At 36.2% G+C, this 15,408-nt stretch overlaps 10 protein-coding genes across 10 annotated transcripts; 1 reads left to right on the top strand and 9 right to left on the bottom strand.

The window, feature by feature from the left end:
* Positions 1 to 189: 189 nt before the first annotated feature.
* RHIMIDRAFT_189036 (uncharacterized protein) lies at positions 190 to 348 on the bottom strand (the record flags this gene model as incomplete). Its single annotated transcript, XM_023605903.1, has 1 exon — positions 190 to 348. A coding segment is annotated over one exon (159 nt), but the record flags the coding sequence as incomplete, so codon positions are not given.
* A 1,712-nt stretch (positions 349 to 2,060) lies between these two features.
* Positions 2,061 to 2,650, bottom strand: RHIMIDRAFT_200358 (phosphatases II; the record flags this gene model as incomplete). Its single annotated transcript, XM_023606449.1, has 3 exons — positions 2,061 to 2,180; positions 2,226 to 2,270; positions 2,318 to 2,650. The coding sequence occupies 3 exons, from the start codon at positions 2,648 to 2,650 to the stop codon at positions 2,061 to 2,063; spliced, it is 498 nt and encodes a 165-aa protein (XP_023467707.1).
* Positions 2,651 to 3,121: 471 nt separating this feature from the next.
* RHIMIDRAFT_235996 (galactose-binding like protein) lies at positions 3,122 to 4,066 on the bottom strand (the record flags this gene model as incomplete). Its single annotated transcript, XM_023608462.1, has 4 exons — positions 3,122 to 3,191; positions 3,240 to 3,347; positions 3,405 to 3,632; positions 3,684 to 4,066. 4 exons carry the CDS (start codon positions 4,064 to 4,066, stop codon positions 3,122 to 3,124), a joined length of 789 nt encoding a protein of 262 aa, XP_023467706.1.
* A 55-nt stretch (positions 4,067 to 4,121) lies between these two features.
* Positions 4,122 to 5,022, bottom strand: RHIMIDRAFT_235995 (S-adenosyl-L-methionine-dependent methyltransferase; the record flags this gene model as incomplete). Its single annotated transcript, XM_023608461.1, has 3 exons — positions 4,122 to 4,443; positions 4,497 to 4,905; positions 4,965 to 5,022. The coding sequence occupies 3 exons, from the start codon at positions 5,020 to 5,022 to the stop codon at positions 4,122 to 4,124; spliced, it is 789 nt and encodes a 262-aa protein (XP_023467705.1).
* Positions 5,023 to 6,245: 1,223 nt separating this feature from the next.
* Positions 6,246 to 7,581, top strand: RHIMIDRAFT_235994 (SMAD/FHA domain-containing protein; the record flags this gene model as incomplete). The annotated part of the gene is made up of 6 exons (XM_023608460.1): positions 6,246 to 6,321; positions 6,381 to 6,577; positions 6,633 to 6,872; positions 6,928 to 7,137; positions 7,187 to 7,420; positions 7,507 to 7,581. 6 exons carry the CDS (start codon positions 6,246 to 6,248, stop codon positions 7,579 to 7,581), a joined length of 1,032 nt encoding a protein of 343 aa, XP_023467704.1.
* A 462-nt stretch (positions 7,582 to 8,043) lies between these two features.
* Positions 8,044 to 9,662, bottom strand: RHIMIDRAFT_304825 (protein serine/threonine phosphatase 2C; the record flags this gene model as incomplete). Its single annotated transcript, XM_023614458.1, has 5 exons — positions 8,044 to 8,474; positions 8,601 to 8,789; positions 8,839 to 9,033; positions 9,083 to 9,249; positions 9,296 to 9,662. 5 exons carry the CDS (start codon positions 9,660 to 9,662, stop codon positions 8,400 to 8,402), a joined length of 993 nt encoding a protein of 330 aa, XP_023467703.1. The 3' UTR covers positions 8,044 to 8,399.
* Positions 9,663 to 9,842: 180 nt separating this feature from the next.
* On the bottom strand, positions 9,843 to 10,588 carry RHIMIDRAFT_112786 (uncharacterized protein). The gene is made up of 3 exons (XM_023605267.1): positions 10,545 to 10,588; positions 10,370 to 10,479; positions 9,843 to 10,319 (listed from the first exon to the last, which is right to left on the bottom strand). Coding segments are annotated over exons 1-3 (555 nt in total). The 5' UTR covers positions 10,547 to 10,588; the 3' UTR covers positions 9,843 to 9,876.
* On the bottom strand, positions 10,588 to 11,798 carry RHIMIDRAFT_277840 (outer arm dynein light chain 1). Its single transcript, XM_023612709.1, has 3 exons — positions 11,549 to 11,798; positions 11,244 to 11,499; positions 10,588 to 11,195 (listed from the first exon to the last, which is right to left on the bottom strand). Exons 1-3 carry the CDS (start codon positions 11,791 to 11,793, stop codon positions 10,824 to 10,826), a joined length of 873 nt encoding a protein of 290 aa, XP_023467701.1. The 5' UTR covers positions 11,794 to 11,798; the 3' UTR covers positions 10,588 to 10,823.
* A 1,119-nt stretch (positions 11,799 to 12,917) lies between these two features.
* Positions 12,918 to 13,825, bottom strand: RHIMIDRAFT_277838 (uncharacterized protein). Its single transcript, XM_023612708.1, has 2 exons — positions 13,686 to 13,825; positions 12,918 to 13,626 (listed from the first exon to the last, which is right to left on the bottom strand). Exon 2 carries the CDS (start codon positions 13,453 to 13,455, stop codon positions 13,279 to 13,281), a length of 177 nt encoding a protein of 58 aa, XP_023467700.1. The 5' UTR covers positions 13,456 to 13,626; positions 13,686 to 13,825; the 3' UTR covers positions 12,918 to 13,278.
* Positions 13,826 to 14,297: 472 nt separating this feature from the next.
* On the bottom strand, positions 14,298 to 15,380 carry RHIMIDRAFT_200320 (TBC-domain-containing protein; the record flags this gene model as incomplete). The annotated part of the gene is made up of 4 exons (XM_023606445.1): positions 14,298 to 14,433; positions 14,485 to 15,080; positions 15,129 to 15,175; positions 15,224 to 15,380. Coding segments are annotated over 4 exons (936 nt in total), but the record flags the coding sequence as incomplete, so codon positions are not given.
* Positions 15,381 to 15,408: the final 28 nt, after the last annotated feature.

The following is a 15,408-nucleotide window of genomic DNA, read 5'->3' as shown; positions in this document are numbered from 1 at the left end:
AGAACAAAACCTGTTTTCGATAAAACAAAAGGAGAGGCGTGTTTATTATTTGTTGTACAAACTTTATATTTTGTCAATATAACTCTGTTTCATCATGCACAGACAAGGTTCTCTCGTTTGAGATGATTCGTACTATGTACACATATGTTACAAACAAGGAGGAAAGATGATCCATCAGCAATCATGCGTACGCAGGTGGCGTCGCATATTGCTATGTACACTGAAACTACGGTCACAACCTACGTACGGACATTTGAACGGCTTCTCTCCTGTGTGTGAATAGTTATGTGTCTTGAGTGAAGAAGGACGCAAAAATGACTTTCTACATAAATGACAGTGATATCGTCGACGTGGTTCCATTTCCTTGCTTGGGTATCCGGATGTTGTATGAGACCTAGCTCTTTTAAATTCTTGTGGTGTAAAGACCATCTCGGCTGAGTTCGATCGACGATGACTATTAAATGTTAAATTATGTTGAGGTAGATCAACAGGAGGAGGGCAACAGTAGCAATAGCAACATGCGTCATAGGGACCAGGTACGTATCGGCCATGATGGCTGTCTGTAGGAGAAAAGGGTGCAGAATAAGAAGGAGGTAGGGATATTGTCGTATGTGTGTTCAGTGGGCGTTTGTTGCTGTTATAGTTCACAAATGTACTTTTATCGTCTTTGAATAAGCTTTGAACGACGAATTTTAAAGGTGGAAGAGTTACTTTATTTTCCATGATTATTATTGTATTGTTTATTATTTGTTTGTTAAGAAGTTTCAAGAAGAAAAAAAAAGGGAGAAAGAAAGAGAAATATCATCTTGGTTATTTATAATAAAAAAATAAAAAAAAACATGCCGATCCACAAAAGGTCCTTCTTCTTCTCCTTCTTCCCCTTGCTTTGTTTATGTCGATCGATGTCAGCATTTAATATGCCTACAACTTTATGAAACGTTTCATGAGAAATAAAGATGCAGCATGATGAAGATCAATTTACCCCCTTTTTTTAAGAACGTTTTCTGTACATATAAAATTGAAAAAAGATCTATTTTTATAATAATAAAGTTTTTGTCAATATTGCAATCATTGATTTTCTTTCTCCTTACAGTAAAATCAAAAAACAAGGTTCCACCACTTCCAAGTAACCACGAATAATTGATAAAGAGATAGGTAGGATCAAGTGATACCAGGAGAATGCTCTATACATGATACATAAGATTATATATACTTATATATATATGTTTATACACGTGAAGAACTTACAAAACAATAGGTCAAGTTACCAACGACACTGAATATAAACATCGATAACGAAAGACCTTCTACACTTTCATTCTTAAAGTTTTGCATGATTTGAGGAATACGACTGGAGCAGTAAAGGATAGCACTGGTCCATCCAAAGAGTTGGGGTATCAAGGGTATCTTACTAAAATCAATATTTGAATGATAAAAGTAAACAGCAGAAGAAGCCAAGAGAGCAAGCCATGAGATGATACTTGATATAAAAAAGAGACGCACCACTGTGCGGGTTGAATCTGACTTGGTCGGTTTGGGCATCAGTGGGCTGCATTCTGTTGGTGTCACAATTGTTTCGTCGTCCCTGATAGGAGTTCGATAGTACAAAACCTGACTCATGAGTACACAATCCGCAAATAAATAATAAGCAGCTAAAAGGAGCTAATAAAAGTAGGGAGGGTTATAACCAGATGCGTGGATACATATATAATCTTGCCATTGTAAATAATAAATCTTCTAATAAAATGCCCAATAGGTTAAAGATGTCTCCAAATATCCACAACAAGAGAAATGTCACGGATACACCATCTGTATTCTTTCTCTTGTAATTCTCCCATAACTGTCTAATAATAATAATGTGTCCCCCGATGCATCAGATCATTAATTTATGTATTCCAAGAAAGGAGGAGAATATGTTCTTACGGTGTAAATACAACAATCCAGCAACCAATGCTTATAGAACCAAATAGTTCTGCCCAAACTTCGTCACTCTTCATAACGTAGTATTTTTTTTAATAAAGAAGAAAAGAAAAATATTTTTTTTTTCTGAATGTTTCGGGCTAAAAAAGCCCAAACAATTTTTTCCGTTTGGAACCCTTTTTTTTATAACTGTCTAAAAATCGAACTTGATTCTTATTTAATGCGCCTCTTCTATGTTTTCTAATGTAACTTATGGCATCCTACGAATAAATTAGTCATCATATATACATATATGAATAACTTACGAGTGGATCCATGCCAGCTTCAATCAGTGATATCGCCACTAATACCTATAGTCTATCAGTATATACATTCGTATCAACTTTGGCATACTCACAGGTGCTCTACCAATACCAGCAATACAGTGGACACCTATCGTCGTGTTTTCTTGTCTAGCTTTTTCACTTAGTTCTAACCAAAGATCAATCGCTTGTTGATCAGGCACGCTGCCATCTTCGAATTTGATTGTGTCGTGTACTTTGATTCCAGTTGATTGTTCAAGCTCCTCAGTGTCATAAATATCCCCCGACGGTCGGTGACAGATACAGACGAGATCAGATACATTTTCTTGTTTGAATACTTGAACATATTTTGGTAGTGTCTTTTGTGTAGGTGCGTCCAGTAGTAGAAACTTTTGCTGCGTATTTGGTGATTGGATGACGCTAAACATAAAAAGTGACAACAGAAAAAAAAGAAGAAAAAAAGGCATAATATATACTTTTTTCAGAAATTATTCGCACACATTACAAGATCAATAACAATTATACTTTAGTTGATTTTCCATGTCTTCTTTATTATTAAAAAGACAGCACGTAATAATACATAAAATGTGCTTGTGTTTCTAAGAGAAGAGAGGATAAATGTGGTCAACACTTATAATTAACAAGTAACTAAAAAAGCTGTTAGAGACTTCATATAAATAGTCTGATCTTGACTTCTCTTTTTCTCTTATAAACCCTCTTCTTTATAATATAAGTATTTAATACCAATATAAATAACCGATGTGCTAATCATTTCTTTGTATATCTCATCCTTTTCCATATCTCATTCTTTTCCTTCTGATGGGCTTTCTTTTATCATTATTTGTTGTCTGAAACTATCAGTGCGCAAATATTTTTTGAGTGTAGACATTGTCATATTTTTATCGAAGGCCAATTCCTAAATTAGGCTTTCTTTTCCTGCTTGGATTACTGGTATCTTGAAGGTAGGATCTAATGAGCGTATTAATAAATATTTATGTATACAGTATTCATACTTACGGTATCAGTGAATATACTTTTACTTGACGTACATGAGTATCCTTTCCATTCAAGTGTGTATTCAGAATAGCAATCTGTAGTTTAAATACACGGAATGGTATTCCATCTCTAATGAATATATACAGAATAAGAGAAACAATATAAATAATTATGGGGAATAGTTACGTAGCAGATAGTAAATCTATATTGACCCAACCAACGAATTCCGGACACTCCACTGTCGTTATCTCCTGCAAGTCTCTATATGTATTACCTCCACGCACCATCACTGTCTTGGGTGTATAGGTTTCATCTTGAAAGAAGTCAATAAATAAAGATACTTGACTGACAAGTGTTGCCTGATGAAATGCGATATCGATCGTATGATGCTTTTTAGCATCGGATGAATCCGATCTACATGAATTATTAGCAAGAGAGTTTGATTTGTGTCGTTCATAAACTTACTGCCAATAACTAAATGGATTATTATCTCTCAATTTATCTGCTCCCCAATGAGGTCGAAACGAAGAAACGCTCCAAATCGCTTCATGATTGTCAATCTCTCTTCCTCCAATCTCTCGTTGTTCCTTTTCAGGGTGCATTGTTCTATAAGCTGTAAGAGCTGCTTGCTCTCTTGCAGCATCTTCCACGTTTAAATCACTCTCTTGATTAGGGTTGTCATCGTCCTCTTCATTGTCGTCTTGATTATCATTACTGTCAACATAACGTTCTTCATCATAAGAAAATAAATGAGCACGCTGAGAATGTGAAAACTCTGCTGACAACGTGGGTGATTGTGCGTTTAAAAAGTAAGAAGAAGGAGGTGAAGAAGAAAGAGGGGAATCCATTATGAAAGGAAACAAAGGATAAATTTCTTAAAAGGGGGGAACAATGAATTTTTTATTACATCTTTTGACAATAGTATAAATCAGTGTCGTGGCGTAGAATAAAGGGTTCGCTATCATCCTTGGGTAGATGATAATCGTCCAAGACTTTTTCTACTTTTTGACGTAGACACTCTTGTTCCTCTTTATCTAACACGGCAATATAACTCTTGCTAAGAATTCTTGTCCAAGGAGTGGATCGTACTACAAGTGTATCATTTGCAAATTGCTGATGTTCTAATGGAAGTCTATAGAGGCTCTTGGCTTCATCTGTCTCAAAAACATTCTTCCAGCGGCCATGACGATACTGAGGCGCAGATTTTTCATATTGTTCGTATAAACTACAAAAAAAGAATAAGACCTCAGGCAGGAGATATGATAACACCATACATACTCTCTAAGCTTGCCTAGCCATTCACAACGTTCTCTACTTTCCATGTTCCAGATCAAGAACAGGTATCCTCCAGGCTTGAGCACACGATGGATCTCTTGTAAGCTCTTGATGTTGTCAAACCAATGAAAGCATTGAGCCAAGACCACCGCATCCTGTGATTCAGATTTGACCGGAATGGAGTAAGAGTTCCCTTCGAGTGCAGTCACCTCAGGGAGTTCTTGGCTCAGCTTTTCTCGCATCCCATCCACTGGCTCAACCGCAGTAACATCAAAGCCTCTTTCTACAAGAAGCTTTGTCATGATTCCTGTACCGGCGCCAAGGTCGAGTATCTTTTTGGAAGAAAGAGGTTTCGAGAATAAGGAACAGATGACATCGAGAGCAGCAGACGGATAGCTTGGTCTTGCTTTCACTTTTGGAATACATTTACGCATGAGTCACGCTTTATCTTTTTATATCTACTGTGCTTACCATAGGCAGAAGCTTGATTTTGAAATCCACGTAATGCAGTAGGATGTAATACAGACATTTAGATAAAGCAAGTTGAAGTCTATGAGAAAAGGATATATATATTAGAGAGAGAGAGGGGCCGTGCAAAACGAAACTCTGTCGAGCGTTACACGAAAGCAGGAAAAACATTTGCATTGAGTATAATTCCATAATAGGAAATAATACCTTGGAATTGGGGCCATGAAAAATTACATAATCAAATGTGACTTTATTTTTCTAACTGCCTTTTTAGTCACAAAGTTGGCAGGATCGCTTTTTCTTTTGAAGAAACGAAATAGATTCATATCAGCTAATATTGTTCATGAGGAATATCAAAACAGTATTATGAAAATGTCTTTGAATGTTGAAAGAACTAGCAACCAACAAAAACTGTTGAGAAGTAGAGAGAGATAGTTGCAGAAAGCATCCATGCGTTGTTGTTAGACGACTATATAGAATAAATAGAAGGTCCAAATGGAACTGAATACAATTCCTTCAGTTCAAAAATAAGTCAAATATAAGGTTAAAGCAGAAGCTAATTACATGATATCTTACAAATGCAGAAATTTTACTTTCAACTTGTGCGCCTGCAAAAACATATATTTCTTTTATGTCGCATCTTTAGCACCTTTGAAGTTTACAACAATCAAGAGAATGCCTTAAGCCCCCGCTCTGTCAGCTCAACTCGTGTAAAAGTCTCTACATACGGCTGATATAAAAACAGTAGAAGAGATATTGTCCAAAACTTGCTAAACTATTGTAGGAACTTTTGCGGCAAACCCTCAAGAGCCATCAAATGAAGATATCTTGTTGTCCCAAAAGGCAAATGAAGTCATTACAAATACATTACAACAAGCAAAGAAATCTTTTTTTAAGCATAATCTTTCGAAATAAGCGCTATCTGTGAAAGACATTTTGCTATAAAAAAAGACCCCCCTTTTTTAGGATTAAGATTAAAAAATGTACTGGCAATACAATCATTTATGTTTGATATGAAGATGTTCGAGAAACGCTTCTCCACCTAAAATAAAACTTTTTTTTCAATAAAGAAGCGCTCGATAGCACGCTGAATAGGGAGCCTAATACGCTAAATAGCACAAACCCGATGATTAACCAATGTACCAAACACTTGCGAGATCATTTGTTTATGTGACCGTGCTGCGGAGTTGTAGAACGCCCATCTTAGGAGAGGGACATGAGGGCTCCTTTTCATTAAATTGATATTATTATTGTTATTATTGTTATTACTATATTTTATTAAACATGACAGACTCCTTGGTTACGATGCCAATGTCTGATGATGATTCTATGACAGTTAAACTAGTCACCAAGCGTAGATGTAATAAAAAAAAAGAGAGAGAGAAAAAAAAGGCTTGATTAACCATGATTTCGCGGTAGCATCACAAGTATTCACAGTGATATTAAAACCTTATAATCCTCATTTTCAAACAAGGACATTAGAAGTGAGAGATAAAACGCGCATCAAGATTGGAAGACAGACATCAAGCAAGACACTGCCATCGCCGTATAATGGATTCTTTGATTCCAAAGTGCTTTCAAGGCAGCATGCAGAGATATTTTGTGATAAACAAAAAGTAAATGGTAATATTGTATGATAAGTATGTTTTATGTATAACCAACGTATCATAGGTTTACATCAGAGATATCAAGTCAAGTAATGGTACGTTCGTGAATGGTTACAGGCTGTCAGCAGAAGGAGAAGAGAGTGAACCATATGAGATCAGATCGAACGATAAGGTGGAATTTGGAGTTGATATTGATAACATGTATCATAAGGTATCTTGTGTGGTGTACATATACCCCTTACCGTTATCCCAGGTGGATGATAATATACTCCAAGAGATACAGCAACCATTGTATGAAACGAAGGTAGTGGAATCATGTGCCTTCTTTATATGCATTATTAATTTTATTTTACTGATAGCTATCTCGCAAATCATCTGTTGATACCATTTCAAGCCAACACAGTGTTCAATACCCTCAAGAAGAAAAGAAAGCACCAAATAGATTAGAGAGCGTCCTATTACAATTACAAAACGAGATTGAGAAATCAAAAAGAGTTCAGGACGAATTGAAGGGAGTGAAGGAAACTATACTGGATTTGGATAGAACGGTTCAGCAAGACAATAAACATGTGAGTTGATATTGAATTCTTTATTTATCATGACTCACACCAAAAAAAGAACTTGCAACATAGATTGAACGAAGCAGAAATGACTATTAAATCTTTTCATGAGAAATGGAAATATCAACAGCAATCCATTGAAACTGCTAAAGGAGAGATCAGAAGACTGGAGAAAGAAGTATCCGAGTTTAATGCGGTCAAACTGAAACTGACAAATGAGTTGGAACAAGAGATTAAGAAATCAAAGCTTCTTGAAGAACAGTTGAATAATAACAAGATTCCATGGATGCAGGTAACAAAAAGAAAGAAAAAAACTGAGCAATAGTCCAATACTCACTTCTTTTTATTATCTACTATTGTTATTATTATATTGCTTAGACTAAAAATATACAATTCGTGTTTGCTCTCTTGGTTGGTGTTATATCCACTTTAGTTTATATTTTGTATCATTAAAAAAAAAAAACACATAAAAACTAGTTATAATCCAACCAATTTCCTCTGTGTCGACCATAATCATACATGACTTGTGGGTATGCTTGATTATTGTAATAGTTGGCATAGGTAGATCCATGTCGTATCCTATTATATAAAGTACGGAGCGTACTTGGTTTATATGGTATTCCGTAATATCCACCATAATTATTCGTAACTGGGTACATCATCGAAGGGCTTGGGTAGTTATAATAGTAGTTTGGATAGATTTGCTGCTGAGGATAAGGTGTATAGTATGAACCATAATATGAATAAGGATAAGGGTATGACACTATTCTTGGATAAATAAAATAAGAAAAATGTTAGTTTATTCGCTTTTTATACATTTTTTATCATTACTTTTGTTATTAAAGAAGACCAGAAGCGAGAAAAAGAAAAAAAAGAAACGAAAAGAAAAAATAAAGATGTATTCCGTAGGTCATCTGACAAACAGGTTAAGTATCTGTCGTACTGGTTCCCCCACAAAAGAGGATAAATCAAGTGACATTTGTCAATTTATAGTTTATTTTGATCATGAACTATTACTCATGGCGACTTGACAACATAATAAGCTATACCATCACTGAGAATATTGTTAAAACTGTCATTTTTAAAAAGAACAAGTTGAGCTCTGTAATTCATCTTTGCTTATTGTCAAGCAATAAAGACATTTGAAATTGCCAGCAGCAAAAAAACACTAACGATAGCAATGTTCACTTTTTTCTTCTTTTTGATGGATTGGATGCCAAAGTAATAGTTATTGTTGTTGTTTTTTTTTCTTTATTACTTTTTGATATAGTTTATCTTCTATCTGGTGTATCTTCGCAATCCTTGACAACTGCAACCAAGACGCTAATATCATCTGCTTTTCCTCCCTAAGAGTTTACATGTTAATATTCAACAACAACAACAAATGACTCTTGCTTTACTTGATAGTAAATGCCTTCATGAACTGCTCTCTCTTGAAAGGGACTATCCACGTTCATCTTGGATCGACTCACGGTTCTCGCACGTTTTGCAAGTGCATCTGAAATCTTTTGAGGATCCATAGCCAGCAGTCGACCACGGACGGTGTGCGCTGCTACATGTGACTGAACGATGGACAAAATTTCTCTATCAAATAAATTATCAAATAGTCCATCGGATCCCATGACGATGATATCTCCTTTTTCGATGCGGACCGTAAAGGTCTAAAGTAGTATAAGCAAGGAGAAGTTGTACGAAAAAAGGAAAGCGTACCTGTGCATCCTTTGGTTGATCTGGTGATGTTGGGCCTAATTGAAAAGGGAAATTGAAGGCATGTTGCTGCTCTTCACTTTGAAATATGTATTCATTATTACGGATCACGCTGATACCGCAATCACCCAGATTGGCTATTCGTAATTCCGAGTTTCGTAGAATGGCAAGACACGCTGTGCATGAGCCCAGGATGCCCTAGAAATGATTGTTAGATTCAATCTACAAAAAAGAAAGAGAATGGCACCTCTTTTTCTGCTTCCAACATGCTCTCATCATAACTTTTTTGTAAAATACGTATAGGATCGGCATCATTGTAGTGATAGAAACTAGGATCTTCAATGTTGTCAAACTTTTCTAGTTCCAAGTAAGCATAGTGCATTAATTTCCTCGAATACAGTGCAGGGTTGGCATCTATCGAAATAAGTAAAAGGAGCTTTATAGTAGCTAAACACTTTACTTGATACACTTGACCATCCACCTACTCCATCGGCTACTCCCAACGCATCAGATCGTCTAAAATAAGCATCTTCTCCGATTTGAATGCTACAGTATGTATCTCTCTTTTTGGCATCAGGTGTTGTGTAATGGTACTTCTTTGCGAATCCTGAAGCACCATGAGCAAGCGTATATGATGCACATGGCTTTGGACTAGCAAAGAAATCGATGACAGGTAATGACGAATGGGGCACAGCGATTGTTGTTGTATAGGCACGACGGACAATAGGCGGACGAGGATAATCACATCTTGGTAAAATAATCTGTGGACGATTTAAATATAATCTTTGATGTCTCAAAGCTGAAGCAAATAAGCTCCAAGTCTTCATGGGAAGGTATATGGAAAAAAAGAAGAGGGAAAAAAGATTGGGTGATTACTAGTATAAAAGGAGGACATATATAGTAACCAATCATTTCTATAAATTCACATTTACCAATGAGGCTATTTGCATGATCTCATGATAACAAAAGCGTCAACTCATCGAGCCGCAGCTAGAACAATAACTGCGCACAAAAAAAAAACTGAAGGGACAAGAATGATGTTTATTGAGATTCAATCTTTTCATTCTTCTTGTTTGCACGACGTTCACGAAGAGCCTTGTTCTTGGCACGAAGGACATCAGCTTGTTCAGCGAGAGTCTTTGCACGGACCTTTTCAGCCTTAGCCTTGTGAATGTGTTCCATCAAGACACGCTTGTTCTTGAAACCGTTACCCTTAGACTTGAGGTAGAGTTGGTGATACAAGTGCTTGTCGATCTTGCCGGCTTCTCTGTACTTGGCCAAAAGACGACGGAGGACACGCATACGACGCATCCAGATGACTTGGCTAGACATACGGGCATCGGCAGTACCCTTTCTCTTACCATAGCCCATGTGGCGACCATTACGCTTGGCAGCAGCACGCTCGAGGACACGGAAGCGAGATTGAGAAATTTGAGGCTTGCGGATGATCAAACCATCCTTGACAAGTTTACGAATATTGGCACCTAAAAGATGTTAGGGTCGAATTTATTTATTTTTTTATATAACGACTTACGAGAATTGGCATTGGAGATTTCATTGACTTCATTGGGATCTAACCAGATCTTACGTTGTCCACACTTGAGGACGGAAGCAGCTAAACGTTTTTGAACGACCAAGCTTACCCTTTTTTTAAAAAAAAAAAAAAATATTAGTTTTGCATTGTCCGGTGTCCGGCAAATTTTACTTACATTTTAAATAATCAAAAAAAGAGAATGAACAAAAAATTATGGTGTAGGAAGTCAAATTATATTGAAAACAAAGTCATCATTCGTTATTTATAAATTTTGATTGGTTGCTGCGGTTCATCTGATATTGAAATAGCCGGACAAATCGCAGTTCGACAAGAGAAGAGAAAAAGGACAAAAAGAGATTCATCCATCCGTCCAATGATTGGCTGATTAGTAAATGTTTATTCACAATGCAAGTAAAAGGAACATATACAGTTGAGAGTAAGAGGGGAGGGGGTATTAAAAGACACATGTAAAATTAAGAGAACAAGAAATAGAACAGAAACGATGAATGAAGGGGACATTGTGGTTTCCTAATACGGAGACCCATATCATATCGAGTACACTTGGTTCATGAAAAGGTACTGTACATTGTTCACAGGTATGAACTTTTGAGAAGGTTTGAAAGCGTTGGATGAGCGCTGTTGGTATAATACTATTTGATAGTTGAATTGATTGACTCTGGATTTGTCTACTTGATATTTCAACTAGAGAAGGTATCTTGGTCATTATACGTTGTCTTGATTGGTTATCGTCCTCAAAGTATGGATTTGGAAATAAAGACAATGTTCGTAGTTTGCGCAGACGTAATAGTTCAGCAGGTAATGATTTCTAATTTTATATGAGTCACTGCTTGATATTATTATCATATTTGCTTACCAATTGATTGTTACCCAAAGAGAGTTCGACCAAGTTCTCGAGTAGGGCAATATCAGGTGGAATAGACTGTAACTGATTATTTCGTAAACTGAGAACAGTCAAGTTCTTGAGACGAAATAGATGTGAGTTCAAGCAAGAAAGTTGGTTTCTGTATAAATAAAGCTGTAATGAAGCTGTCTTCACCGTATCGTTGCATAATACTGTCACATATTCCAGCTCTCCTACTTCTCTCGGTATCTCTGATAGACCAATATGTCTTTACTTCAATGAGTGATGGTCTTTATAAAGAACTTCCTTTTACGTACCCTAAATCCACTTTTTCTATACCATTGTCTACTACATAATCAATAATTCGACGTACTTTCTCGAATGGATTAATTTCGACTTCATCTTTTAGGTGGTCAAAGAAATCAGTTGTGCTTGTGCTTCCTAAACTTGAAGAATAGGAAGCTTCTTTGTCTGCAGGGGGTAAGTAATCCTCATCTTCGGATTCGTCAGTGTCTATCCATTCTACTTCTGCAAACGTTGGTTCTAGAGTACATGCTTCCATTTTTTATAAAATAAAAAGAAACAAGAAAAAAAAAGAAAATAAGGTTGAATGATTTTTTTACAGGTATTATTCACACATTATAATTACAACTTGTACAACTCCCTCTTTGTCCTAATATTTTCCTTTTTTTCTCTGCTTAAATCTATTCTATCATATAATAGACAACATTTTTTTTCTCTCTTTTCCTTACCTAGTCTATCGTTAGACTTATCTTCAACAGTGTTGTATTATGTCATGTGTAATGCAACCTCTTTCAAGGCTTAATTCACTTGAAACTCAGTAGTGCATATTTGTACGACATCTTTTTGGTCGAGGCAATGACAATGTCAATTTATGTATCTGACGAAAAAGATTTATTTATTCCAATAAAGGCATGATATATCTGTATATGTCCATCTGGGCAAGATCAATATAAGAAAATTTATAGAGATAAAGAAGCCTCCTTGAGGATCAAAAGCAAAAAATAAATAGACATATGCGTAAGGTACGGTGTTTATTAATGACGGTAAGGCAACCATTCAAGGAAACATTGTACAGCCAGTATTCCTTCATTTAGTGTTGTAAATGGTTTAGTTTAAATAAAAAGTATACAAACTGTTGTCAATGAAGTTTGGAAATCTGATGACTGAGAGGGATTATGTTGGATGACGGCCGCCATCCTCAGAGGGTATCTTTAACTGTTAAGATATTGTATGGTGTATTTTTTTGTAAGAGAAAAGAAAATGGATGACGCGACAGGTATTAGTAGTCATCCAAGACATCATCGTATGTATCTACTATGCTTCGTTTTCGTCGCTGGTAGCCATAAAATTAGATCCACATAGATCGTCGATTGACAACAAAAGAGCAATTTAGGGTTCTTGAGGTGTTTGGCGAGATGATCATTGTAATAACTCGAGTATAATCTCTATCGCATCAGATAAGAATAAATCAACGATAGCAATAATGATAATGGTAGATGCTAGAATAACAACTGAGGGCTTACCTTATCAGTATGAACCCTAATTTAAAACGTACAATCATACATGTTGTACAAACATTCACTTTTGACAAGTCTCAATGCTTTTCCATTGCCATAAAGCAAACCTTTAAGAAATCAACACCAGGAATGACGATAGTACACAGGTTATATTACTTGTATTAAAATAATTTGATATAGAGCGATTTTTTTTTTTTCACTTAAACATGGGACGCGTCATTTATAGAATCCTATTTCACATAAACAACTCTCCTTATGTAATCCTTTCCTTCTCTTTACTCTCCCTTTCTTTCTTTATGTGTATGTTGATGAATGATGCAATTTTTATTCATCAATATGTTTCTATTCACTTTAAACTCAGTAATGTACAATGTAAAAGTTTACCAGCGTAGAACAAATATCATTTTTTATAAATATTTTTTTAGTGTATACAAAATTGTGTGTGTATGTGTGTGTGTATGTATAATAGTGGTTGCTTATGTGGGTTGTAAATACAAGTTATATCTCTACTTTTTCTTGCCAAATGTCAAAGGTTCACCAATATTCTTTCCTCTCAACTTGATACCAAGGGCACGTTCCATCTTACCCAAAATGTTTTGATTAGGAATGGCCTTACCAGCTTCATATTCGTTCACAACTTGAGGCTTTTCATTGATCAATTGAGCCAAGTCCTTTTGTGTCATGTTCTTTGCTTGACGACCCTTTTGGATAGCCTTACCGACAGACAAATCGACTTTGGGAGGAGGAGGAACATCGTTTTCACGGTCAATCTTCGCGATACGACGATGATCGGTGTTTGCATGGCTTGAGTTGGTCACAGTAGACTTCTTGTCTGTGACAATAGCAGCACCAGCCTATGATTCCATCATTAACCCTTTTTGTCACCTTCTTGGTAATAAATTATACTACTTACTCTTCTGGCTGCGTTAATTTCAGAATCTGAACGAACAACCTTGGCCTTGTCAGGGTTGCGCTTACGAATGACAGTAACTGAATCCCAATCTTTGTTTATATGTTAATAAACGGCCCTAGTATATAAGAAGAATACTTTACCAGACATGATATGAATATTATTTACACAGAAAAAGTGAAAAAATAGAAAAAGAAAAAAAAAAGAAGTAAAAAGACAGCAAAGCTGGACTTTTTATACACAAATCAAAAGTGCCGTAGTCATGGTGGAAGGCCATGGAATTTTTTGCGCAGTTTCAAAATGACCGCAGCTTTCTCAAGTTTTATTTTTTTGAACACTTTTAGCTCTTTCAACATACCATCGGGCTTCTTTTGCACGGTGAATGAGAGCTCCACGCACAGTACTTCGCTTTAGTAATTTTCGACTACTTCCATGTTGAACAGGTATGTTTCGACGTCGTTCATCTCTACGTTTCTTAAACAATTCTCTTCGATCTGCTATCTCTTGATCATTGAGTCTTGTTGTCGCAGCATATTGTTGATATGTACTGTCAATCAGTCGATGGCAATCGATCATTCGCTTTGGCATATTCTAATGAACAACAATATTTGAATATTACATAAACAAGTATATTCTTGATTTTACCTGAATCACTTGAAATACTTCCAGTGGATCATTGACTGCAAGAATTGCATTCTCATTCAATTTGAATATGCCCAAGGCAACACGAAAGAGAACCTTTTGACCATCACTATGGATATGATTGTCAGTATTGAAGACACAATTTGTATCAAATGCTTACTAAAACAGACAATCCCACACGCGCAGCACAGATTCAATAGGCAAAATATTGATAAACAAGGTCAGGAACCAATGGCTGGTAACCAATGAACAAGTTGGCATGCCACCTTCTAGCTGTGCCTCACATTCCCAAAAGGACTGATTAGGAGACATCTTGTTCCACAAGAGTGGGTATCTTTCGGAGATTAGGTGCATCAGCACGTTTTGGTCAATATTAGCACCTTCCATGGTCACGTCGTATATATTAGGGGGTAAAATGTCTGTGATAAGCGTCACAAATGTCCAAAATGCTTCTTCTTCAGTCATGAGTAATAACAAAATGCCAGCAATGTAATTGAGTGATTGACAGTAACCGATGGATGGAGCATAGATTGAAAAAGCAACCAGGACCCTTTTTAAGGCCTCTATCATTGGTGGAGTCGAATCAGCAATACTCTTGAATTGATCGTTCTCTGGAAACGTTCGATGTAGATCACGTTCGATAATTTCCAAGTTTTCGTTTTTGGAGCCTAATTGATCAGCCATATGCAGTAGTTCGTCGTAGAGACCCTTGTTGGCTTCCATCTTTGCCTTTGCACCACTGTAATGCAACCAAGCCTACGATATCTTAATCACAGTGCTTCATCAAATAATCTACTGTTTTACCTGTCCTCTTAACTCGGCTGGAATACCCTTTCGTATGTATCGCTTGACTGTGTAATTCAAGAGTCAGAACAGTATGAATGATAGAGATGACTTACGTTTATTGCTTCTGGGTGGCCACTGTTGATGGTGCTCTTGTAATAACTGCTTCCATTTGACTAGTCTTCGTTTCATGATGGGTGCATAATAGTTTTCAAACTCATCATATTCTTCTTCTGTGATCCATTGCGAACTTTTTAGGAAACCATATTTATCTCTAAGATACTAATTAAGACAATGATGA

The sequence above is a fragment of the Rhizopus microsporus genome (assembly GCF_002708625.1).
Source record: "Rhizopus microsporus ATCC 52813 unplaced genomic scaffold scaffold_5, whole genome shotgun sequence".
Taxonomy (NCBI): domain Eukaryota; kingdom Fungi; phylum Mucoromycota; class Mucoromycetes; order Mucorales; family Rhizopodaceae; genus Rhizopus; species Rhizopus microsporus.
The sequence above is the reverse complement of the archived record's forward strand: the minus strand, read 5'-3'. Positions and strand labels throughout refer to the sequence as shown.

Coding starts and splice junctions, on each gene's coding strand:
- RHIMIDRAFT_277840 (XM_023612709.1), bottom strand. CDS start 11,793: ATGGAAGCATGTACTCTAGAACCAACGTTTGCAGAAGTAGAATGGATA. Junction 11,500..11,548: donor ATAGAAAAAGTGGATTTAGG/GTACGTAAAAGG, acceptor ATTGAAGTAAAG/ACATATTGGTCTATCAGAGA. Junction 11,196..11,243: donor CTTTGGGTAACAATCAATTG/GTAAGCAAATAT, acceptor ATATAAAATTAG/AAATCATTACCTGCTGAACT.
- RHIMIDRAFT_277838 (XM_023612708.1), bottom strand. CDS start 13,455: ATGACACAAAAGGACTTGGCTCAATTGATCAATGAAAAGCCTCAAGTT.
- RHIMIDRAFT_112786 (XM_023605267.1), bottom strand. Junction 10,320..10,369: donor AATCTCCAATGCCAATTCTC/GTAAGTCGTTAT, acceptor AACATCTTTTAG/GTGCCAATATTCGTAAACTT.